Source organism: Maniola jurtina, chromosome 14 (genome assembly GCF_905333055.1).
Source record: "Maniola jurtina chromosome 14, ilManJurt1.1, whole genome shotgun sequence".
Taxonomy (NCBI): domain Eukaryota; kingdom Metazoa; phylum Arthropoda; class Insecta; order Lepidoptera; family Nymphalidae; genus Maniola; species Maniola jurtina.
This window is the reverse complement of record NC_060042.1, coordinates 7,994,480-8,020,588: the sequence shown is the minus strand read 5'-3', so window position 1 is coordinate 8,020,588 and position 26,109 is coordinate 7,994,480. Positions and strand designations below refer to the sequence as shown.

The 26,109-nt window shown below is 36.3% G+C and overlaps 1 protein-coding gene across 6 annotated transcripts in view; it reads left to right on the top strand.

The window, feature by feature from the left end:
* Window positions 1-19,243, top strand: part of LOC123872016 — a 303,144-nt gene extending 283,901 nt beyond the window's left edge. For 5 of the 6 annotated variants that reach the window (XM_045916126.1, XM_045916125.1, XM_045916123.1 and 2 more), the window contains 13 exons: window positions 5,596-5,671; window positions 7,114-7,206; window positions 9,327-9,388; window positions 9,934-10,005; window positions 11,570-11,707; window positions 12,271-12,336; window positions 12,842-13,033; window positions 13,554-13,773; window positions 14,242-14,497; window positions 14,971-15,130; window positions 15,437-15,652; window positions 15,736-15,902; window positions 16,008-19,243. In XM_045916126.1, coding sequence (XP_045772082.1) covers window positions 5,596-5,671; window positions 7,114-7,206; window positions 9,327-9,388; window positions 9,934-10,005; window positions 11,570-11,707; window positions 12,271-12,336; window positions 12,842-13,033; window positions 13,554-13,773; window positions 14,242-14,497; window positions 14,971-15,130; window positions 15,437-15,652; window positions 15,736-15,902; window positions 16,008-17,799 — 3,510 coding nt within the window. In that variant the 3' untranslated portion in view covers window positions 17,800-19,243. The remainder of the gene's footprint in view (window positions 1-5,595; window positions 5,672-7,113; window positions 7,207-9,326; window positions 9,389-9,933; window positions 10,006-11,569; window positions 11,708-12,270; window positions 12,337-12,841; window positions 13,034-13,553; window positions 13,774-14,241; window positions 14,498-14,970; window positions 15,131-15,436; window positions 15,653-15,735; window positions 15,903-16,007) is intronic. The other variant, XM_045916128.1, reaches the window with a different exon arrangement.
* The last annotated feature ends 6,866 nt before the right edge of the window (window positions 19,244-26,109 follow it).

Below are 26,109 nucleotides of genomic sequence, written 5' to 3'. Positions count from 1 at the left end.
TATACTTTTTTGGTTTGAAAGGTGGCTTAATCGAGAGTGTCTTATCTATAATCCAAAAAAATCAGTTCAGCCGTTTGAAAGTTATCAGCTCTTTTCTAGTTACTGTAACCTTCACTTGTCGGGGGTGTTATAAATTTTTAATTTACACTTGTAGATACATAGTTATTGTCAGTAGGTACTTACTTACTAAATCTATTTTCAGTAACAGCTTATCAACAGATCAGAGACACTACAGATTGATTATTATAATTTCAACCGTTAGCGAATATTATAGGTCTATGCCGTTAGCTAATACATACATAGGATAAGCAGTACGTAGGAAGGTATAGGTAGTTAGTTACCTAATAAAAAGAGTGGGCGAACAAGAGTAGACTAGTCGAAATACTTACTCAATTGTACAAGAGAGGCAAAAAACTGAACGTAGCAGCATCATTTCATATTGGACACGTCTGTTTGAAGAGGCACTTTTGATGTTCGTTACCTATACCAGTTCGTTTTGATTTTACTATTTTGAGGGTGCCTAGATATGTATGTAGGTAGTATAGGTACTTTGAGAGCCCAATACAACCAAAATCTGGACTAGTCAGCTTTCATTCACAGTTTTAATATTTTCATCACGATTAACCCATCGCCGACTCGCTACTGAGCATGGGTCTCTTCTCAGAATGAGAAGGGTGTAGGCTACGGTGCACCAGGCTGGCCAAATGCAGATTGGAAGACCCCTTACAGAACATTACGGAGAACTCTCAAGCGTGCAAGTTCCCTTACGATGTTGTTTTCACCAGTAAAGCAAGTTATACTCGTATATTTACATACTTAACTTCGAAAAGTTAGATGTAGGTATAAGAGGTAGACGTAGGTCGACGTCTTAATTTATATAAGTATCATTAATTTAGCATAGTTTTCATCCTATCAAGTAGAACAAAAAGTCGCACATGGATTCCATGATATGAATCCTCAACTCATACAAAAACTTTGGACGTGTGCGTAAGACATTAGGAAGCTACGAGGTTGGAAGGGGTCCCGTCACGAAGCCTACCCGAGGCAATTTGGTACCAAATGTCGTTTGCTACGTGCCCCACAAATAAAGAGGATGGAATAAAGCCGCCTGTATTACTTTAGAAGCTGTTAGTTCACAATGCGCCGTATCTTATATGTATATTGTGTATGCAAAAGGAAAACGAATTTGTTATTTCGATCTTCTTTTCCCTGTTGAGACTGTCTTTGCTTTTCATTCGGGGAAATTAATGAAAACTTATCCCTTAAGGGATTGACTCCTTCAGAGGTTGATTTAAAAAACTTTTCTTCTCAATAGTTGCAGTGAGACGTCGTATCGTAGGTAAAATTCTACGGCTACGCGTTTGATGAAGAATTCACTATGCACAACACATTGTGGGAATTAATATGACAAGTGTAAGAGCCTTACAATTAAATTGTGGAGCAAATGTTAGCACTCCAAGTCTAGCTTAATTTTCAAAATCGTAAGAAGCGAAATTGTCTTTTCACCACTATTGTAAACATTTAATTTGAGAGCATGGACGAATAAAAGAGGACGGACTTCTTGTTGCTCAGAAGGGATTGAAACACTGTAGTGCAAGTATGTGTGAATGGAATAAACAATTTTGTAATGAATGATAAATTACTTGAACCATCAAGTTGAGCGACAACAGAGAACCTTGGATCTTTTCTACTAAGGTACTAATTTATTTAGTAGAAAGAGATACGATTTTGGTGAGTTTCTGTCTATGTGGATAGTGTTAGGATAATATCCCGAGACACTGCAGCTAATTAAAAAAAATTACCATATTTTATGAGGTTCATAATTCCAGATATTCTAGAAAAATAGTCTGTTGTTTGACTCGCGAGCCGCTAGTCTATTTATAAAATACAATATTTATACCTAAATTGTATATGTGATTGTATATTGAAGTAGGTACCTACCTACCTTTAGTTGCTATACTTTATGCAAAAGGAAAATGAATTTGTTATTTTGATCTGCTTTTTGTTGTTGAAACCGGCTTTGCTTTTCATTCTGGCATGAGAAAATTGAGTGGTAGTGTTTTGAAGGCTCAACTTTTAACAAGGATTGTAGTAGATCGCATTGTACGAAACTTGTTACAAAAGTTGAGTTGTTGGCAAACTTATTCCGGGAGGATATTGATGTACACGGGATATAAGTTAAACTAAACTCAGGGCTCTTAAGAAGTTTGTGTACATGAATACTATTGTACTTTGATTTTGAAACTCTACCTGAAATATGCATCAAGCTTGCATATATTGTACTTAATTGAAAACATTGAGCGAATGGAAACGGTAAATTTACCTTTGGTTTTTAATTTATAACTTACTAGAAGATGCCCGCGGCTTCGCCCGCGTGGATTTCGCTTTTTTAAAATCCCGTAGGAACTCTTTGATATTCCGAGATAAAAGTAGCCTATGTGCTAATCCAGGATATTATCTATCTCCATTCCAAATTTCAGCCAAATCCATTCAGTAGTTATTGCGTGAAAGAGTAACAAACATACACACACACACACACACATACACACACGCACATACAAACTTTCGCCTTTATAATATTAGTGTGAATTAGTGTGATAAGGCTGCTTATAATATTAAAGGTACTTAAAATATGTAGTTTTATTAACAACTTGTCTCTCTTTGAAATAATGTGTACCTACTCTGTATAGCCACTATAAAATCTATCGGCAATAAATAAAAGTGTCTCTGATATCTCAATAGAAATTCTTTCATCACATTCTAATTTCAATATATCCGGCTCATATCGCAGCCTACTTAATTTTTATAAGTGCGCATCTATTTCCCTTCGCAACATTTTTGTATACGGAGCATCCCCTAAGATTTATGCCATGCTTCCAACCGTACGACATAGGGTATCGGTATTTTAAAATGTACGCCTGATTCCCTGAAATATTGCCTTTTGCCCGCCCCGACGAAGTAGCAATACTTTACTGTCACTGTCGAGAATTGGTCTAGAAAAACGGTAAATATGAAAAATTGCTACCACAGTGAAGGGTGTTTAAAGTTTCCGTTTAAAGAGTACACGAGGGAAATGAGTCTGCAAGCGCACTGCTTTAAATTACTTAAATACGAGTTGAAAAATGGGTTTGATCATAAAGCTAATTCATCATCATTATCAGCATGTGGACGTCCACTGTTCGACATAGGCCTTCTATAAAGAGCGCCACCACACCCGGTCCTCAGCCTTCCTCATCCAGCCATTTCCCACCAGCCGAACCGCTTTATACCTATCGTCAGTCCATCGTGCTGGAGAGCGCCCCATACTATTCTTGCTTGTACGCGATCTCCACTCATGGACTTTCCGGCTCCAACACCCATCGCCTCTACGACGAAGGCATTAGTACCACTAAATGAAAATCTAATCAAGGATAGGTTAGATTATATTTTAGGTCTTCACGTCCATGCAAGCTAAATAAGTTTTAAGACTAACATCCACTAGCTCGCTGAAACCAGTGGTAAAAATACCTCCTTATACCTTTTTACTATTCGAATTCGCATATAACTATGCCCAGTAGCAAAGAAATGTGCTAAATCTGATTTGGTGGATTAAAACAAATTGAGCGTTTCATTCCTTATAAATAAAATTATCGTTAAGATTAAGACAATGGTATATTGCATTTGAAAATAAGTATGACAACGTCCAAACAAGAAATAACGTAAGACTTAATATGTAATAGAATTAACGTCAGCACAAGTACGATGGGCTGACATTCGCAGTCACGACATCGTAAAACACATTAGCACGTAGTCGCCCAGCCTCGGCTCCCAGCCTCCGATATTGGGATAAAAGGGAAAATGCATTGGCTTTTTGTAATGCCCTCATAACTTGCGGATTAGGGGTTTGGAATTGGCGTCAGTTTGGGTACTCCGATATAAAGTCTATATACAGCTGCTACCTATCTTTTTTATCTCTCTTATAATAATCTCATAACTTTCCGGTTTACTATACTTGTTTGTATCATACAAGAGTCGGATTATAAGAACAGATCGGTCTTGTGGAACTCAAGATACAGCGTAAAGCTGGCGACGCTAACACAAATACTAGCAGAAACTAAAAGTTAAAAGTCGAACTCCAAATAAAAGCTATAGTCGTTTATAGTCGACATTACAGCATGTCTGGTTTGTTTTCTATCGATTACAAGTTAGCCCTTGACTGTGATCTCACCTAATGGCAAATGATGATGCAATCTAAGATGAAGATCTTGGAAGATTCTTAGTAGGTCTTGCCTTTTATCCCAAGTCATTTACATAGTAATTATGAGAAACTTAGTATAAATATCAAAAATACCTCTTTCATTAAAACTAACACAATTAAGTCTAGATGTCTAAATATATTTACATTTTTATCTCGTCCTCAAATTATACCGTAACAGGCCAATGCCTAGATACAAATTAAATCATCAAGTTAAAGAATTTGCATCCATTTTAAGTAAATGGGTTTTTCGAAGAAGTGCCTTTGAGCAATATTAAGTCGTGAAACACACGAAACGCGCGACGATAACTACACGACAAGTTGTCACACAAAACGCGCGCATACGCGTGTACGATATGTAGGTAACGCAAAAAATGTTGAACATGTCACATTGCAGTGCGGTTGGGAGGATACATATCTACAGGATTGTGAGCCCTACGCATGAAACGCATGTTTCTTGTATATTGTATAAGGAATTCTGACTTCTAAGAGCCATATTGGACGATTTCTTCGTCGCGCATTGTGTGTTACAAGCTTTACTACGGAATGCCGCTGGTGGCATGTTTGCCACACCTCTGTAACGAGGTAGCAGCATCCTTGAAAGGCCACATTCCTACGCCTCTATTTACGGTCTAAGCCCTCATTTTCTTTTGCGATTGCAAATTAATGTTCGTACAACAAAAAAGTTGTCTAGTATACCTACTTAGTACTTAGACTGAGTATGACCTCATTTTTCTTGTAAACCGGATCCTATACTTAGCAATGCCTTCACGAAAACTACGCTACGCTATGTTACGTTACGTTAGGCTACGTTTTAAGTTTTAACATAAGTGGGTATTTAGCAAGGTTTAATAGTCTTAACAATGCGTTTTGTTGTCACTAATGTCGACGCGGAAATAGCTACATATTTATACCAGAATTCCTCCAGCGCTGATGTCGGTCGCGTACATCAGTCTTCAACCTTCTCAGCTTCTTTAAGTAATGTCTTAGCTCACAAAGTTTATTAATAGGTAGGTACACGCGGACGATATTATCAGCATACCTAGCAGGAAATCAGAGGTCTTATTAATACGATTTAAGAATCGCAAATTCATTCACATTCACACAAGACCGAAACTAATACTTACGTCCATTTATTACATACACTTCAAAGTAACCACTGTTTACATTTTCACTGGACATTATAATACTTTGACGGATCATCATTCATCGTAGTGAAAACTTTCACTTACGAAAGCTAATCGTGTAATGTTGCAATACGAAACGAGTCGCTTGCCAGTTGTAGGGTTATTACCTAGGTACTTATTTAGTATTTAGTTTTAGTTTCACTATGAACTTATTGTGTATTCTTGTTGTTGCAGAATATCTTGGACAAGTTCAACCCTGGCGCGCGACAGATGATAACGGCCGGTAAAGCATATTTAAAGGCTTTACATGGTAAGTAACATACTTTAAATTCCATACAGTCATAGTGATTATGTAGTAATTAGGTACGCCACGGTAATTTAACGCCTTTGAAATTAACCAAGCCCCTTGGCATATTTTAGCTGTACACACAAGTAGGTACCTACTGATACCTATACGTTGGTTGGTACATTGCAATGGCCCAAGTTGCTGACCAACGAATAAAATTACCGCTTGGTTATATTTTTATTTATTTTATTTTAATATCTTTATTAATTCCAAAATAAAAAGTTTCTTCGTGCTCGTAAGTAAGTACGTATAACTTAGCTATTTATAGGCCAATAGGGAAGCGAAGATCGTTACATGTTACATGCTCAAATTAATTCAATATGATGCGTTACTAAATAGGAGACAATTAATTTATATGCCGTAAGCCAAATGGGTGCATCTATATGCAAAACCTTAGTTGTGCTTGTTTGGCTTCGGAACTAGGGCGTAGTTGGTGCCAAATTGTCTCTGTTGGCTTATCTAGCGTATTATAGTCGACGCTAGAAGCAATAAACTTGGCCATTGTGCTGCGATGTATTGCTCTTGATACTTGCTTTTACGGCAGTCAAGATTTCTTTCGAGTGTTGACGGTTTTTCGCGCTGAGACGTTTAATGCTTTCATGTTTTACGGCTATTGATCTCCTACATATTCAACATTTAAAGACAGCTATTAAACTTCTACATCCATTCTAACATTACAAATACGAAAGTGTATCTGTCTGTCTGATATATTTTCGAGGCGCAAGCGCTGAACCGATTTTGGTGAATTTTGGCACAAAAATATCGTTCATCCTGGAAATGAACATGTAATAGGATATCCCGGAAAACAATGGATTCCTTTGGGATTTCTAAAAACCTCAATCCTCAGTCAAGTGCGAATAACGCCTGTTCCGGTAATGCGCACGCACCTCGTCTTTAAAAGCTCTAACGCTGGCTATACACGATCAAGTTTGCAGCGGACTTGAAGCGGCGACAACCAGTCAAGAAAAGAAAGAAAAAACCGTAATTTCTTTAAAGCTGTGCCACACATTACCAGTTATACCTACGGGTTAGGTTATAAATAAATAAATAAATAAAATTTAAAAGCCCAGCGCATTAAAGTTAAAAGACCTCAAGCAGAAGAAGTGTCAAAAAAACTGTGTGGTCAACTGATAGCCATACACGGTTATGTTTGATGGACGCCGCTTCAAGTCCGCTACCAACTTGACGGTAAACTTGATCATGTATGGCCAGCGTTACATTATAATATTAAAAAGCTGAACGGATTGCACTTAAGATTCCGACTACTCTACTCTCTACTCTCTAGCCTGTTAGTCTCTGTCAGGAAGTCAAAATCTTATCACTGGCATAGACGACACATAGCATAAAAATTTCATAGAACATTACCTGTATCAAGGTTGGAGTATAGCATAGACATTTTTCACCAGGAGCGGCGGCCGCCTCTCGCCTGTACGTCGACGCAGTGGGTAAACTCGGCCGACAGGCGCAACAAGGGACTTGGGGAGGATGTGCCGATATTGGTAATGTTATTTTAACATTGTTATAAATCATTTTTAACCCCCGACCCAAAAAGAGGGGTGTTATATGTTTGATGTGTGTATCTGTGTATCTGTCTGTGGCATCGTAGCTCCTAAACGAATGAACTGATTGTAATTTAGTTAGTTTTTTTTTTTGTTTGAAAGGTGGCTTGATCGAGAGTGTTCTTAGCTATAATCGAAGAAAATCGGTTCAGCCGTTTGAAAGTTATCAGCTCTTTTCTAGTTTTCTTAGAGAGGTTTTTGTGTTGGGGGTTTTTTGAATTTTCCTTCAATAGATAATACACATATCTAGTCCTGTAAGGAGGTGCTTGATAAAGACTGAAAGTTTGTAAAGTTATCTGCGTTTCCTATGCAAAAATGTTTATTGTTTTATACCTACTTACCTATATTTATTGCTTATAGATAGTTCAGCGATTAATAAGGTTTTACATTAATTTTGTAGAGTATTAAATTAAGTTACAGGTAAGATGCTTAATTGACGATTACCTGACTTACCTGCTACATAGGTAAACCTATAGAACTAGAACCTAGGTAGGTATAATCTAGTGTCCAATCGGTTCTGGAACAAATCAGTTAACACCCAATAAGGTCGTACTCAAGCGCTAATGAAAACAAAACAAACAATAAACCTTTATACTAACTAGTCTTGATCAACTTTATCCGTGTAGTCACAAACACGCGAAGGAAACTTCTCTTCGTACCACATGAAACTAATTAACCAAGTCATTCAAACAGATGTCTAAATAACTTGGTATTTTGATTACTCAATCTCGTACTTGAGATGGATAAGGGTGCTCGCAAACTAAGCACTTAACCAAATAGTTTATAGTTGTGTTATTAAACTCGTTGTCATTAGCATGGTAGATTGAATCTTCATTTCTTAAAATTGAGAAAATTTATTAAGTTCCTAATAAGCAAATAGGATACACACTTGTAAATAAAGTAGCATTTAAACTTAAAGTCAACGATACGTTTCGTCAGGTATTCTTAGTGTTTGGTATAAAAACATTTTTTTAATTTGACTCCATAATGCGTGGGTGTTACTTGGGCTGAGAAGCGAGGATAAGTGTTTTTACTTATACGTACCCAGCTGATAATACCGTGCCTTTTTGTCATAACTCAAATGATTAAACATTTAATTTTGAGTAAAAGTAAACATTTTGATAAAAATACAGTTTTTTCTAGTTTTCTTAAACTTTATCCAATTGAAACGTGTTAGATATTGTGAATTTTCTCGTTTGTGATATGCTTTATTTGCAAAGTCTCGTATGATAATGATCTATGCTCAGTTGAAGGCTTTTGTGTAATACGTAAGATTGAATTATCGAGCCGCAATACCGTAAGTGCCTAATCATACTCGTAGCTCAATTATAAGGGCCAACGAAATTATGTGTTCAATTTGTAATAGATAGCTAGGTACCTAGTTAACAATAACGTAATCTTGTGTAGACAATTTTTGTTTATCTTTCATTATTTTTAAGGTTCCGTACATACAAATGATTACTTATAGGATCGCTCGTTTGTCTGTCTGATTGTGTGTCTGTCTGACCGTCTGCCTGTCCGTCTGTCACAGCCAATTTGCACGGAGTCTTCTAGACCAATTAAGTTAGAATTTGGTACAATATGAATTTCTGTGATCCAACCATTGAAGTAAGATCTAACCGCGAGCATGCAACGTAGATATTAAATGAATTATGGAAATTGGGGAGCAAATCAGAATATAAAAAAGATTGCAAACTGTACCGTCGTATGACATGCCTATCAAACGAAAAGGCTTGTTATGAAAGTCTAAAATATGTATTGTCTTTGTTTATAGCCTTAAAATAAATAGTTTTAAAGTTATTTATGTAAATAGATCGCCCCCTTTATCTTCGAAACTGCTGAGCCAAAAATTTTGAAAAAAAAATACAGGAAATAGTTATATAAGTTATAGCTTACAGAAAAACCTATAAGAAGTTTATAATATTAACTAACATGATAAATCTCTCAATATTGTGCGCACAACACAAATTCATCGTAAGGAACCTTCTCCACGCCAGTTCTACTCGCACTTGTCCAGTTTTTCAACCTTAATTCTCATTATATTTTGACTTCGTTAACAGGTACCGCTCTTATGAAGGTGGTGGAGGTCTATCGAGAAATTCAGGATCAACAGATGAACATCGTAAGTTCCATTAGCTTACCTACATAATATACATAATTACATACTTATTATGAAGAATGTTTATGTGAAAACATAAATCTTGAAGCCCAAGTATTTTTAAGTATCCATAAATGAGGAGCTGCCAAGGATCGTGTGTTTTTGTTTGTTTAGGAAAATTAAATATCTTAGGTAATTTTAGGTTTTTGCTGTCTCTGTTTAATCTGATCCATTCTATCTACGGGTACCTATGCATACGTCCATCGCCACTGTGACATCCACCAGAGACGGTCTTGCACGCTCCCCATTAACATTATTAATAATTAATCTGTTAAGACAAATGTAGATAAATAAACAGAATAATAACTAGTAACAAAACCCTAGAAAAACACATAAGTACATAATAATATAAAGTATTTCATATGTTTTTCATAGACTATTTTTATGAATAACAATCCAACAGGAAAGCCTATTAAAGGATATAGCCGTAGTTGGGCAATAAAATACCTGCTATAAAAGTTTATCCTTCAATTGTTAGAAGTGATACGCAAGTTGTTTTTCTGTTGTAGCTGAAGGCGTTCTACGTGGATTTGCTCGTCCCCTTGGAGACTAATCTAGAGAAGGATACGAAAGTAGTACAGGTTGGTTTAAGTACTTATTCTATGAGCTCCTTTATTTATAACAAAATATATAATATTTGTTATTTATACATAAAGGAACCTTATTTATTTAAGTAATTACAATGTAAATTCTTAATTTAAGGAGCATTTAACTCTGAAACCCGTCCACGTAATAGATACCTACGAACAATCAGGTAGAGATAAATTTTTACTGGAAAAGTGTTCGTATACTTATCGTACATTTAGTAGAGGCACATCTGATATATTAGAAATACAGATAGATAATATGATGAAGCGTAAAAAGTGCAAGAGATGTGCCTTTGTGCGTGTGAGTGCAAATTGCAGAGATGGTGATAACAAAGGGTCAAAATTTGACCGCAAAGAAGATTTTGAGGAATTGAAAAAAGAAGGCCTGACGCGACGTTACCATTTACGATTTTTTTTCAGTGCGTCCGATGCCACTAACACTAACGTCACTCGTATATACAAAAATATTCCTCTGTAGGTCATTTGAAAAAGCTCTGCGTGATTTCCAACCAAAATGACTTAGCAACCTCTCGTTCATTTTGCGCATTCCGAGTAATATTTAAGATATTTAAATAAACCTAATTTATTATTGAAGGTTGTACTGATAAAAGATAAAGATAAATAATGTATTCAAATTGTAGTCACGCTCACAAGTAATTGTTGTTTTGCACATTGTAATTTATCTCCATTGTTGTACGTTTAAAGTTATGATTGGCATTTATAATTAAGTTAAATAGAACGAAAATGTTATGATTAACATACCATGACTTGTAAGAGCTGGAATTAAATGAACAATAATTGAAATATTTACCTACGTAAATCTGGTGAATAAGTGGGTATATAACCATATCCAGATTTTGTCATTAAAAAAAATATCGAAATAAATTAATTATTTGATTGTTTCTTTTCACCTAAGATACTAAATTTGCAAATATATGTAAATTATAGTTCATTAAGGCTGACTGCATATTGGCTAGGTAGTAGGTACAGTCAGCAACAAATCTAGGTTTGCACTCGCCAGTACAAGCGACTATGAGCGGGTGCAAACTTAGCTTTGTTGCTGACTGTACTCGGTCTTATGTAAGTATTTGTTTTCATAGTCGATATACCAATTAAACGGTCGAGCAACCGAGCAGCGCGAGCGAGGTGATTCGCTATCTCAGTGCCTAACACTGAATTAGAGCCACCGTGCTCATTTGGCATTGGTTGGTTCTATATTACTGCTTTACTGAGTGATGTTAAAATCATTTTTCGTAACCTTTGATGGATTAAAAATAATTGTCAAATGAGCTGGGTGGCTATCATTCAACGTTAGACACTGAGTTAGCGAATCAGTGGGCAGGTCAAAAACTACGTTTCTGTTTTTCAAGATTGCAACTGCCCTATTGAACAACTTTTTCTCTACACTCGCTACTTATACTGAAGTGCGAATCCAATTTCCAATCACAAAGCAACTTTTTTTCAGACAATAGAAACCAATGTGCGCCATCCTTACAATAAAATATGTAAATGAGATATTTTTATTCAAAGGATTTTAAACTATCCTGTCTATTTACAGTCTGAACAGAAAAGGTTTCTACAACAACACAAACTGCGTTCGGAAAGCTACAGCAAGGCCGCAGCTACCATTAAAAAGCAACGAAAGAAGAAGACCAATGTCACTAAAGTCGGTTCAGCTATGGATAAAGAGATGAAGGTATAACCACTTCCCTACTAATAGAATTTCTTGTTCAAAAGTCAGTCAAAAACGGGGTCAAAAAACTATGTCAACCAGGAGTGGACGTCTATCGGCTGATAATAATGAGGAAATAGATAAAATACATACTTGTTAAAAGAAAATTGTGGGAGATAATATTTGTGCAGTATGCGCAGAAAGTACTTAGTGATTTCGAGAGAAACCCCCTTTTTCACATGCTAGGTACAGTGTACTAAAAGTATTTTAAGCAATTTGTAGTTACATAAACAAAAATATGCCTAAATTACACACAAGTTACAACACAACAATTAATTACAAAAGCCAAGTTTGTAATTAATATTCCACAAGATTTCGGAGGTTTGTTATGATAATATATTTCCAGTCTTCAAACAGATAGAACCCGTAACTTCTGGATGAAGTAAACAACCCTTGAAGTGCTTCGCAACTCGTCATAGAATCTCGAGAAAGCGAGATTAAAAATAAATTGATCTTCCCCCTATCAGAACAGTTATCTCAAAGTATCGTGTATCTCTAAATCAATTCCATTGTTTTTTCTATTACAGAGCATGCAGATATTAGAAGAGGAGAAGACTAAATTGGACGCTTTCTGCGAACAAAGCTTGAAGAATGTAAGTTTATTGTCTAATAACTATTAGATGCGTTTCATAAGACCATGACGTGTCCACGGGTGTATGTGTGTATGTCACCGTATAATGAGGTCTTGGTGTACCTATAATAATGTCGCATACGGCTTATGTCGACGCTAAAAATATTTTGATGTGTAGGTATGTAATAAAAAGATCTGCAAAAATATTCATCCTTCTTATAAAATACGGGCTTTACGCTTCTCTGGCGTTGTTATGGCATATCTTATTGTTTTTTTTATTACCACAGTTTAAGCACTGTATACCTAAATGAATAATAAAAAGTATCGCTGAGGATTTAATAGTTCCATAAGACCATAATAAAACCTTCGGACTTTATATTTCGGTCTTACCTTAAAAATTTAAAACATAAAACATTGGTATTTTTAGCTTGGTTATGATTAATGTGTTATTGTAATTAAGTAATTAACTTAAATGCTAGCAATAATGCCAATCTTCCAATCTTAACATTTTTTTTACTGTTGTATAGGCAATGACTCAAGAGCGTAGGCGATACGGATTTGTCCTGGAGCGCCAGTGTTCCCTTGCAAAACATTGGCTGGCGTATCATACTGCTGGTGCCACGGCTTACAATACTGGCTTGGAAGAATGGCTTGAAGTATCAAGGACCAGGGAGTTCTTGCCGTCCAATGTTGAAGCAATGTTTGTGAGCAGAATGAGGGTGAGAACATTTTCGCTGTTTCTAACTTAAGTATATGTTTTAAGCTTTTGCGATGCTGAAAAGATGGCTAAAAACAAGACCCGTCTTCCGATGGAAGGATATCACTTCACAAACACGATCTTCAGTCATGAAAGACCTGCTAGAGCGACATGTTTTGTAGATGACAAGTTTTAGTCTGATTAAGAGACCTGAAGAACTCTGATAGATAAATTAACTAACTAGGTAGATCAGAAAGTGGAAACTGGAAATCATTCTTTTAGAACCAAACCTATTAAGATAAAACTAGGCCAAGAGAAAGATAAAAATAGGATCCTAGCCATTTTAATTTTAAACGGATTCAAAAAAGTTCAGTAGTATGGAATATTTTCTTTTTTGTTACAAAAGTTTTAAATCAATGTGGTTATAAGCCATACTGCAGTTCGGAATGCAGAATTTACTCGGAATGTTAAAGGAGTTTATAAGATTATAGGTATTATAGGTATAATACTAAGGTTTTCAAACGGATTCTCCTTTTTTACAGCAAGTATCATTCTGGGCCGACGAGGACGTGTACGCAAGTCCTCGCAACGGTGACGACGATGATCGTGCTTCAGTCGGTTCTGCATTACGAAAAACAAGATCAGTCGACGCTTCCTGCCTAGACGTCAGATCTATCGCAGACCTTGGATCACCTTCACATGGTTTGTCTAGAGCCAAATCAGACCTGAATTTACAAGCTAGTCTCCATAGTGCAGAACAAGGTAAATTACTAGCAGCTTTTCCTTTCATTTAGCTTAAAAATTAATCTAGCATCATTTAGTAAATACTTGCTGTAATTCGTTTGTCTCTTTTTGTAATTTTCATTTCCTGTTTACTTCTCTTTTTTTAATCATCCGTTGTATTTTCGTCTAGGTACTTAGTAACTAGTAAAAATACGAATAATTCAGCGTCGACTCAGTCTACAATCATAAAGTAGAACTCTTTGGCAAAGATAATAAAACTCCAGATAGAGACAAAGTTCATACATTTGTATTTTAAAAAGTGAAAACAAATTGTACGCTTGTGTGTTTGTGTGATACATATTATACGCCAGGCGGTATTGACTGCATAGATACTGGCGCGGTGTTAACGCACCTTTGGATAAACTGACTCCTACGAGCATACAACCCGTTACCCGTCTGAATAAGTTGCTGTTCATTGAAGAGCATGATGGTTTGATTTCTCCTCAGACACAGACATCCGTACAAAAACCCGTCCGTCATCAATCGCGCCACCCACATCCACGTCACGCGATCCACCACTGGCACGAGCTCTCTACGCCTATTCGGCTGCTGGTGACAACCAGCTCAGCTTCCAGCAAGGAGATATACTTGCCCTACTGGGAGACAGGACGAAGGGCTGGCAGTATGGAGAGAATCTACGGACACACAGTGCTGGGTGGTTCCCGTTGGCTTACACAGAACAGATCATTAATGAAGATACTGGGTTTGTAACTTTGTAATTTTGTGATTCAATTACTTCCCTTGGCAACGAAAAGACGAAAATTCTGCAGTGCCCTTGCATAAAAATAAAGAACTTAGTGACTGTCAGTGATCTGTTATAGCTGTTAGGTCGATTGCTGCTCGAAGTATCATACTTTCACTATCACAATTCACATGTTTTATGAATTGATTTCTATGTTATATAGTTACAACCAAATTACAACAATTTTTTTTATTGTAGCAAAAAATCATTATCTTCATGGTAAAGTTTACCTCGGTAAGTAAGATGCAAAGGTGAAAACAGCCAAGTAACGTGTCCCGGTTGTCCCTGATTACTGATTGACTTATTCATTCAAATTTATTTGCATCTCTTATCTTACCGTCATATTCTTTTAAGATTGAAGTTTGATTTGCTTACTATACTTAATATATTGAAATATTAATATTCATCTAAAAATTTATTATACTTGGTTACAGTGGTAGTTCACCAGCACGTTGGAGTATAGCGCAGACGCCGAGCGAAACGCCGCCACCAGCGCCCCTGGCACACACGCAAATGTCTGCCGCTGCGCATGTACATTCTCACCCACCGACACGCATGTTCGGAGATACTGTAACAGCCCACCACGTTACTAAGGTATGAAGAAAATTTATATTTGTATTTAAATAAAAGAGCATTTCATTTCAAGGACCATCCTTCAAATTTTTTTCTTGCTACCTTATGATTGTCAAATAAAATCTGCTAATAAAGTGCAAAGAAAATAGGACTTAGCAGCACTGCATTCGCATAAAATTTCTTTAATAAACTAGAAAATGAAAAATATGATTTCCCCACCTTTCGGTTTTGTGCATTATTTTATAAAATATTCTCCGCTCCGGTTAATTTTAATTCTTGGTAATAAAATGATAAATACGTTATCTAATGTTATACTTTTCTTCCTAGGGTCGCTTAGCTAACAGTTCACCTGGTTTACCTCCAACTTTGCCTGCTCCGTCACCAAGTGCTCTGAGCACATCAGCGAGTGCTAACTTCCACCCAACTCCAATCGTTGCAGCCTCAGGGGCTATCAAAAATTCCACATCAGCTGCCAGTTTCACTACGCATGCCGTCATAGAAACTAGAACTTTCGGTCCGCAAACACTGCCAATGAGATCACAGGTAATTAGCAGTGGTTACATTTTGTTTGTCTTTATATTTGCAATTTTTTTCAATAAGTTCGATAATTTTAAAATATTTTTTAGGTTGCCCAAAAAACTGCTCCTGCAAAGACAGTCGTTTCAGCCGTGGGTGCTGTTGGCAACGTCTCGTTACACAGTTCGAATGACTCGGGATTTTCAAACGAGCCACCTCCACAGCCCGATATTGATTATAGCGATGAAGAGGCACAACGATTGCGTGTCCCGATCAGGTACTTACTCATATTGTATGTGCTTGCTTTTAATTATTTGTTGCTTTTTCTTGTAGCAGTAGAGCTAGTTTTTATTTTATTTTAATTTGCTAATTGTTTTTGTAGTAAATCTGCCCATCAAAACCTGGAACACAAAACATATCTGTTAAAAACACAAAGCTTGAAACGTGGCCCCAGACCCAATAATACAAATAACGGATACCTCACCGATGATCAACAGCTACTTTTGCGCAACATGTTAGACATGGATAAAGATTCTCAAAAAATTAAAAGAACCAAATCGTTCTGGAAGTTTGGACGTACAACATCTGAAGAAATTATGGAGGGGATGTCCCTTTGGCAGCATAGAGATATTGTAGATACTGTACCAGAGTATAAGAAGAAACTATTTGTTAAATTAAAAAAAGATTTACGTCCAGCCCCAGACGTGCCAGAACCAATAAAACTAAATGGGCAAGATAAGTCTCCTTCACCTGAGAACGTCCCGGCACGACCACAAGAAACTATCGACAGAAAAAATATCAAGGTAAATAATGGAATGCGACAAGCTAGAAGCTTAGGGTCCATTCAGCATGAAGAACGTGTTGAGAAAGAGAAAAGAGGGAATATGAACTACCAACATAATCAAATGATGAATAAAAAGAGTTTTTCAGAGAAGTCTATTGCGGAAGAAAAGCAGGATGAATTTATGCAACGTAATGAATCTCGACACTCTGATTTAACAAATAGCAGTACTATCAAAACTAATTTTGAAAACAGTTTCTACAATGATGAAAACGGCGATGGATTTGTGATGAAAACTGTAAAGCGTCGAGAAATCTTGCAAAGATATGATAATGAAAGCAATTCCGATAACAATTCTGTAGCTTCCAGTACAGACCCGTATGATTGTATTATTGTTGATGACCATATGACTTCTAAAAAGCAACAAGAATTAGAACGTCGTCGCCAAACTCAAAATATAGATAATGACGTGAAGAATAATAAAGAGAATGCATATATGCCTGAATTTGAAGAAATTGAAGTTACACCCATCAAACCACATGTTAGGGCGACTATGTCAACCGAAAAGACGAAAAATTCTTCTCATGAAAGATCACCACCTAAAGTTATGGAATTCAAAACATTTAAAGATACATCAAAGGAAATTAAAGCATTTTCCGCATCATCTGAGACACTCAAATATAAGGATGACCAACCGACTGATCGTTATGGTATTCCCATAGAACGAAATAATAATGACATAAGGAATGAAGATGCTTATAATGAACATGATGACGGTACTTTAAAGTACAAAAAAAGAGCAAGTGAAGAAAAGATACGAAAGCATAACTTTGAAAATGGAAACAATAAAGAATATCCTCAGGCTGAAATCAGAAATCAGAAGAAAGACAGACGATCTTTCGATACAAATGAACCAAGAATCGATTATTCACTAGACAGACGACACTCGAGGAAAGATTTTACAGACACAAAGAACCGCGAAAACAAAACTAAAAACAGGATAAACAGGAGTTATGATGACAGTACACTACCATACAATGGTACAAGAGAAGAAAGATACTACGAATCGAACATATCATACTTTAGCGATCAAGAAAGGCGATCCTCGCGATATGATTATGAAACCGATTCTAAAAAAGCTGAAAAATCAAAGATTAAACAAGAAGAGGCAAGACTGGAGGCGAGGCGATTTATGGACCAACGAAATGATGCACCTTACAGCGAATCTGACGATCAGAAATTCAATGAAGCATTAAAACAACAAAGACCACAGCTATTGCCCCGCACTAAACTTCTAAAAAGGACTGTGGATGGAAACGAACTATCTGAAGAAGGTCACACATTTGGGCCTTGGTATGATTTATGGGGTCGAGAAACGGCAATGTACAAATAGATTCAGGTTTGATTTAAAGTAAAGGTTTTTCTATTCTAGTGGTTCTAGTTCTAGTTATGTATTCACAATATACCAGTTTTTATACGTTTGTTTACTTTTCTAGATTAGGATAAGTTTTCCTCTAACATGCACTTTTATAATTTTGTATCTGAACTCTAATTTGCACTGACTTTTTTCATTTTAGAGTAAGTATAATTTTGTTTCAGCTATACTCATTGTAAACTAAAGGTGTAATATTATTTCTATTTTGTAAATGTTGTTGTTGTTAATGTTAATCGTATACAAATATTTAGCTTATCAATATAAAGCTAGGTCAGTGATCGCTAGAATTTTTAATACAAAAATGAATTATTATAGAATGATATACACGGTATTTTTAGCAGGAGTTATTTGCTGTTTTGCTGTTTTATAATTGTCACAAATAAATATTATAATTCTCTAATTATACGCAAGCCAATCTATAGTAGGTATTACAAATAAACCCTGTTGTTTATAGCATTTTCCCTCTAGTTAAAAAAGTAAAATCTAATTTTACTTTTTAGCTTCTTAGAGTGGAAGCACATGTGCTGTTAATTGACGGGCGACTAAATACTCAAACGCATATAAGCGACGCGCTAAGCACTTTGCCTTAACGTTCTTAGCAGGAACAACTACCTATGAAACCGTGATAGAATGATAGAATTTACAAATCAGAAATTCAGAGAACACGTTCGTACCGCTAGACATGGAAAGCCCTTCCGGCTTCAGTTTCTCTTCCAATTTTAATATAGAATGCAACTTTAAATCAAGAGTGAATATTCAAGACAGACATTATCTAGGCGAACACATTCCGCCTTAGACGGTGCCAGCAGATTTGATTGCAGCCAAGCGCTAGTCTTTTTACCTATCACGTTTTTTTTTTTCTTTTAAGTCCTTTGATAAGTCAGATAAGGATTTTTTCCTGATCTGACTTATTAAGTTATGTGTATGAGTCCACACAAGCCTACCGCAATTTTGGGTGTGTGAGGGCGAGGCGGTTATTTTACCGCCGGTCATTTAACCACCTGTGCGTTCCTACTCTGGAATTCATATATTTCAATACAATTCAATTTAAATTACAAAGTCAATATTTTAAAATAAGTAAATATATTTAAAATACAAAGTCAATTTACCTATTAGATTTTAGTTTTTTTATAATAAAGTGTCAAACTTTACATACATTCCTTTTGACCCAGGCCGCAGCAATTCGCCACGGTGAAACTAAGGAAAGCTTTGACAAATGATCGATCATCGCCCGCTATCGAGTAATTGGTTTATACTATTTGATATATATTTTTATTATTAGTATTATTTTGTTAAATATATCATATAATTATGTATATTACAAACAACGTGTATTTTGTACAGTTAAATATTATTGATAGTTTAAGAAAGAATATATCACAATTTTTATAATAATTGAAGATTTGTTTTATTTTTTACAATCCACCTTTGAGAAATTACTCCTTTCTTTATAAAGCTCTAAGAATAAGGCCTTTGTATGAGTAAAGAGGATTTGTGCAGAGAATATCTATTGAAATCGAATACCTACTTGTTAGTGAAGATCTGTTATTAGGAAACATCATAATCCTTACCATGCAAAATATTATACAGAGTTATTAATCATGGATTGAGGAAAATATTGAGGATGGAACGAGGAATAGACTGATAGGACTTTTTTGTTTCATTAAAACATTGATCTACGACCACAATAACACAATGACGCAGTTGTAAGTAGGTACTCAATTGCCCAATGCCTTCGGAGATTATCGGCCAAACGCGCAAACGCTGCTTCTTGCCAAGATTCTTTGACGTTTGTGTGAAAAGCAACAAAAGATGTGCAAGCCGATCAGCGCTGACCACTTGCAAAGTTCGCGCGAGATTTAAAGAAACTAAAATCCACGTGTATGACGTTGCGAGCCATCATCTACCATATTGTTAGACCCATTACGCATGGTCGACTAGTCTAAAATACTATAAAATTCAATACTATAAAAGTAAAAAATCGGCGTAAACAACATCGAAACACGTCTATATTATGAACATGACAAGGGGATGGACAGCGGGGAAGAAAAATCAATGTCAATTGCCCCCGTGAGCGTGACAATAGCTGATGATTTATCACGTGTTTCCGTGGAGCCCTTCACCATACGTCACGCTGTTGATGCCCGCGGGGTGTAATATACCTAAAAACTTTCACACGGGTGTTACAAAGGAACACGACTTCGTAGTATATCTTTTTAGTATTTCGTAAAGGAAACTTTAGTAGGTATAGTTTAGTTCGGTCCATCTGCCCATTTTTTCTCTGAAAATATATCTCTAAATGCTTGAAATATATCTGAATGTCCTGAAAATTAGTGCTTGATTTTTGGCATTTTTTTTCAATACAACTTAATGTGAAGAACGAACTGAGCAGTTGTGGCCCTTTTAGGAATAATAAGATTCATTTCAGTATTTTACGGTTCAGTATATTTCAGCCGTGGGTCATGCAGGCGAATTTTTCAATAATTCTCCTTCAAAAGTAGACTCATTATTAGATTTATAGTTAAGGTTATGCATACAAAATGAGATCTCACTCGATATTTAACTTTACGTAGGTATGTGTCAACTGTGATGACAAAAAGTACGATTTTAGTCCTTCTTCTGAAGATAAACGGGTACTTTTGACATGACATAAAGTTAAAATGGTAACTGAGTTCTCATTTTGTACGGCTTATGTAACAGGTTTTGGTATAAGTAGTAAATATCTTCACCAGAGTGAACTCGAGTGAAGGAACAGGAAACACTCGGTTTGAACTTGAATCGACGATGTGTGAAAATAGGGCTACTTTAGCTACTGCGTCAAATGTGCTAATACTTGACGCCTGCCAGTGACGCTAAAGCCTCTACGTTTTGTTTGAAATTCACCTATCGTGAACTGTGCCTTCACTCAGTCTTTCCTTTCGCACATTGATCCCAAACAGCGCAAAGTGAGAACTGAGCTCTATAGAGTCCCTAGCACAAAGTGCAAAGGAACTGCGATTATGACGCAGGAAGCTCAACATCGACTCGACCCGTCAAAAGGACCCATTTGTAAAGCCAGCGGAATATCTTTGTCAACGTAAGTATAAAGTGTGACACGTATTGTAAGTATAAATACCTAAACGAATACCTCGTACCTATTTCTTTTTGCAGTAGGTACGGTCTACACCTAGATTTTATGAAAATCTGAATTTAAGTAACCAAGCCATGAAAAAGTATGGCTTAATCCGTTTTTAGGGTTCCGTACCTTAAAAGGAAAAACGGAACGCTTATAGGATCACTTTGTTGTCCGTCTGTCTTCCTGTCTGTCAGTCCGTCTGTCGTGTCTGTCAAGAAAACCTATAGGGACCTAGAATCATGAAATGTGGCAGGTAGGTAGCTCTTATAGCACAAGTAAAGGAATAAATCCAAAAACCGCGAATTTGTGGTTACATCATCAAAAAAAATTAAAATGTGTTTTTCTATATTATTCTATCAGCGTAAATGAGTAGGTATAGCGCTCTCTCTGTCATAAATGATTGAGATAAAAATCTCACTGAGCGCCAACCAATCACAAACATGTTTTCAAAAAAAAAACTTGAAATTAAATTCGTTCCGTTTTTCCTTTTGAGGTACGGAACCCTAAAAAAGAATTTATCAAGACTAGCAGCGATGACAAACAAAATGCTTAGAAATACGAAGACGGGTGTCGATATGAGAATCAATTTTCACTGCAAATCGAGCGTCGATACCAATGCTTTCCAAGTCATCGGGTCCCTTCGGGCGCCTTGGCCTGGAAAAATTCACAGTTTTTGTACTAAAAAACATGCATTTTTAGTCGGATAGAGTGACTATCCAGTCACTTTATCCGACTAGGAATAAGGATCTAGGAATCTTCAGCCAGACTATTAATACCTACTCACCTGGCACAGAGGTAAGCGCTGTTTTGTTTAATATAATCAGAGGTTCCTGAGTAATTTTGACAATTTAGGTATATATAGGTACTTACTTTCTAAATTGTCTCTAGTTTAGAGGCTATGCCCGTGGTAAAACCGTACTGTCTAGTTTAGCATTCCAGTATTGAACCGCTTAAAGCCACGGGTTTAATTGCCATGCCATGCATAATTCAGGCTGGTGCACTTCAATCTAGGACTGCAAAACTTCACTCACCATCGATGAAACCACCGTCAGTATCTTTTAAAACCAATTTTTGTTTCTTGGTTTGTTAATTTTTTGGTTTATCCTTCAATCACATCGTAACGAGGCAACGGATAACGTGGTGTTTTGCATGGTTATAGGTTATAGTTACCTATAACCATCCAAAAAAAAACTATTAAAAAAACTAACCTATACTCACCTATAGCCAGTAGCCCATCATAGTAGCCTATGTCACCTTTCGGCTACTTTTTATCCCGGAAAATTAAAGAATTCCCACGGGATTTAGAAAAAAAAATCTAAATCCACGCCAACAAAGTTGCGGGCATCAGCTAGTTTTTAATAAACTACGTTTTACTATTTAGCAGTTAGCAGCTAAGTTATATGAAAAACAAGTATTTAAAATAGTTCCCTGTGTTTTAGTAACACCGCAAAGTTCTTAAATAAGCACAGACAGTTTGGACTGCGGTTGCAGCTGGACACTATTGCAATTTGCAACCGAGAAACAAAATTTTCTCCACTTAAAGGCTTGGAGAGACACAACGCGTAACTGCAGTGACGCCCCAGTCCCGACACTCGCGGTTTATGCAGCGAGCAATGCGTGACATATACGCATCCTACGTGGCTTCTAGAAGTTGTACAAGGAACTCTAGGAACTGTATTGAAGCGTATACACGAGTAGAAGACGCTCTGCTAGGGTTGCGCATCGACACCGTTGCGCTCTGCAATGTGACATGCCTCTTATTGTTTCCTGTAGGCTTAGCATAGGTTTGGGTTTGTATATCACACCAGCGTTGATAGAATTTGAGCGACGAAACACTTTAAAGTATAATGTATCTTAAGTGGCTAGTTTTAAAGCCCAAGTTCGTCTGTACATCTACAAGCAGCGCTCCCAGTTGAAGCCTTGCGAAATTAAAAATGGCACTACTCAATTTTTTACTTTAGATCAATCAGATCAGATAATTTAGGTTTAGCATCATTTTACTTTGAGGTTATTGTGATTTTTAAATGGCACATCATAGTAACCACACTATAAGAAGGAGTTCATACTGCAGAGAGCCATATACGGTTACGCTCTGCAATGTGACGTGCCTCATACTGTTCCCTGTATTATAAATCGTATAGCATTCAGCGATGATGATGATGACGCAGTGTGTATTATTGCGGAGTCTGTACAGGCCTTAACTGTGACGATGGAAACTTGGAATGTGAAAAAGGCCATTTACTCAAACTTAGTGAGAACATGGCTTTTCAGCGGATGTTAAAACTGCAAGTATTAGTGAAACTTGAAAGAATGTTTAAGAGCTCGTTTACACAGGCTACGTAAGCGTAGACTAGCGCGTACCATTGCGTTGTAAGGTATGGAGCTGTATGAAAATTGGCATGGTTCACACGCGTCACTACGCAAGTGTCACGTGTACGTGTTGCATACGCAATTGGTGTGAATCGGCCATAAAGTTTAAAGCTGAGAGATAGCTAGGTAGGTATATAGACGGTGGAAAAGCGCCTGTAGTAGGTATTTAGGTTGGGTTGAAATATACCGAAACTAGATTCAGCCAATCACTTGTCGAAATCTCGTCCATACATTTTAAAATCGCGGCTAGCCATGACGTGTTATATTGTGGCTGCGAGACGTAATCCGAATGATAAGCGCGCGACGCAATTTGGCACGAGCGACCTCCACCACTGGTGCCAACCCGCACGCTGCGAGCTCTGCCCGATATTTTAGTTGCCCTAATTTATGTTCCATGCCGTTATAAGCAACACATTGTTTAATATAAGCCTGTACGTTGCTGAGAGCGCTATGTAGGTACCTACTAGGTACATATCTACTTACCAAAAAGTAGTTTTTGGATTAATTCCTTTATTTTTGTGGCATATGACCTATCTACCTGCCAAATTTCATGATTCTAGGTCAACGGAAAATACCCAATAAGTATAGGTTTCCTGACAATACGACAGACAGACAGACAGACGACAACGAAGTGGTCCTATAGATAGGGGTCCTTTTTTCCTTTTGAGCTACGGAACCATATAAACTGTAAAGATGTGAGGGAAACTAAGGTTAAGAGATGCCAATTTATCACTGTCTATAATAGCCAAGACATTGATACATCGATATAGATGCAAACAAGGTGCCAATTGAATGATATTTTTTTCTGATGTTACTCCAAGAATACTGATATAAATATATGCCTACTATAAAAAACAATATTCGATCAATCAGATCAGATTCTATATATAAAAAAAAAAGATTTTTGTTGACGAGTTACTGTGATGGTACGGTGTGATCGTCTATACTAGTGGTTAAGATTAGGCATTATGAAGAGATAAAATAAGAAATAAACTCAGCTGAATTATAGAAACACCTAGGTATTTAAGCAATGAGTTATTTACAAGTAATTAATTGGTACAGTACGTTGGGTGAACACGTAGACTTCTCGACCAGCTAACAGGTTTACACGGATTGAATTATAAAAAATTAATGTAAAATTTCAACTCCTCAAAATAAATATAATGAATGGAGAGATTTGTTAATTTAGAACGTCCTGTTAGTGTGGAAAATCAGTTGATACGTGTATTTGCCTTATTTAGGCCATCGGTTTGAGACCAACCGGCATTCCTCAAGCACGGGGGAAATACCTACGCTGAAACTTCAGCCTTAATCCATGTTATGTGGGGCACAGCAATTGGACTCTCCTATTTTCGCTGCGAAGCGTTTTCAATTGCCTAGGTACGGAAACCTAGGTTCTTTTCAGTGAGCTCTGGGCTCGCCCCAAAACCATGGTATTTTTGTATATTTATATATTTGTTTGATTGATTGTCAATAAATTGGCCAATTTATTAGTTCGGAGAGTCCAGCTGTATAAAGACATGACGTGTTTGCTTTGTGCCGGAATCTCGCTGCTGGTACGTCACCAATCAACCATGTACCATAATATAATATCAAGCAAAGGAATTACAAAGTACAGCAAAACTAGTATTTTTATCTATTCAAAACTCGGTGATTCACAAATTCAGCTGGCGTCGGTTTTAACAGATAATGTTACCTAAAATGCTGTTTGGGAAGGATCGGTACACAATAAAAAAAGGTACCTACCTGCCTCGCCATCTGCCCTCTGGAGGCAGCGTGTACTCCATTGTCTCGTTCGGGGTAAGTAGATGAAATTTAGCTATGACTCGAAAGTAAAAAGGTCCCTTTGTCTTTAGCCTGAGATTCGAACCCAGCCAACTCTATTATCTTTAGTAGTGTAGAGCATTCTTGGTAAATTAGGTACTAATCGTTTTGTGAAAATAGAAGTATAAGGAAAAACCATCGTGAGAATTTCACATCCCTAGAGTTCTCTCAAATGTTCTAGTTCATTCATAACCATATAAAAGATTGATCATGATGATGATAATGATGCTTCGTCCTAACTTTTGTGATCAACTTCCACTAAATGACGTTATTTTATTTACTCAATTTCAATACTAATTTCAATGTAAGATGGAAGAAATTTGTATTTCTTAGTTCCATAGTAAGTACTTTTATTTAGGTATGTATTAGAGAGAGAAAGTCAATATTGAAGGTTATCAAATTAAATATGCACACATGTGACTTAAGTTTGAGGTATATCAAAAAATCAAATGAACCATAACTAATAAATCTTTAACTTGAATCTCCTTCCAATATTCACTACTTCATATAGGTATAATTAAATATAGCAATAAAAGAGGAAAATAATATTCATATAATTTATTACTGGTGAATAGATTTTCTACTACTCACTCAGTTTAAAACCAAATAAAGAAGAGAAACTGAATTTATTATTTAGACTGGGAATTAAGTAACTTTATTACATTAATTAATTCCTGGCCGAATATTTGCTTCCTAAGCCATACTAATTATTGAAAGGGAAAAGCAAATATTCAAACAAAAAAACCCTTTCGGCTTTATATAATATTATGTACACCATTTTATCTAAAATACACACATGCCCACATAATCAATAGAGATATTATCTATAATTCTTACTTCTATAATAAAGTAAATTTTAAGGACACACATTATGCGTAAATTATAATATATTCATTATTTATTCTAGATATATTTGAATCCTAGTTCCACAAAGAGAAATGTCCCATTTCTATAATTTT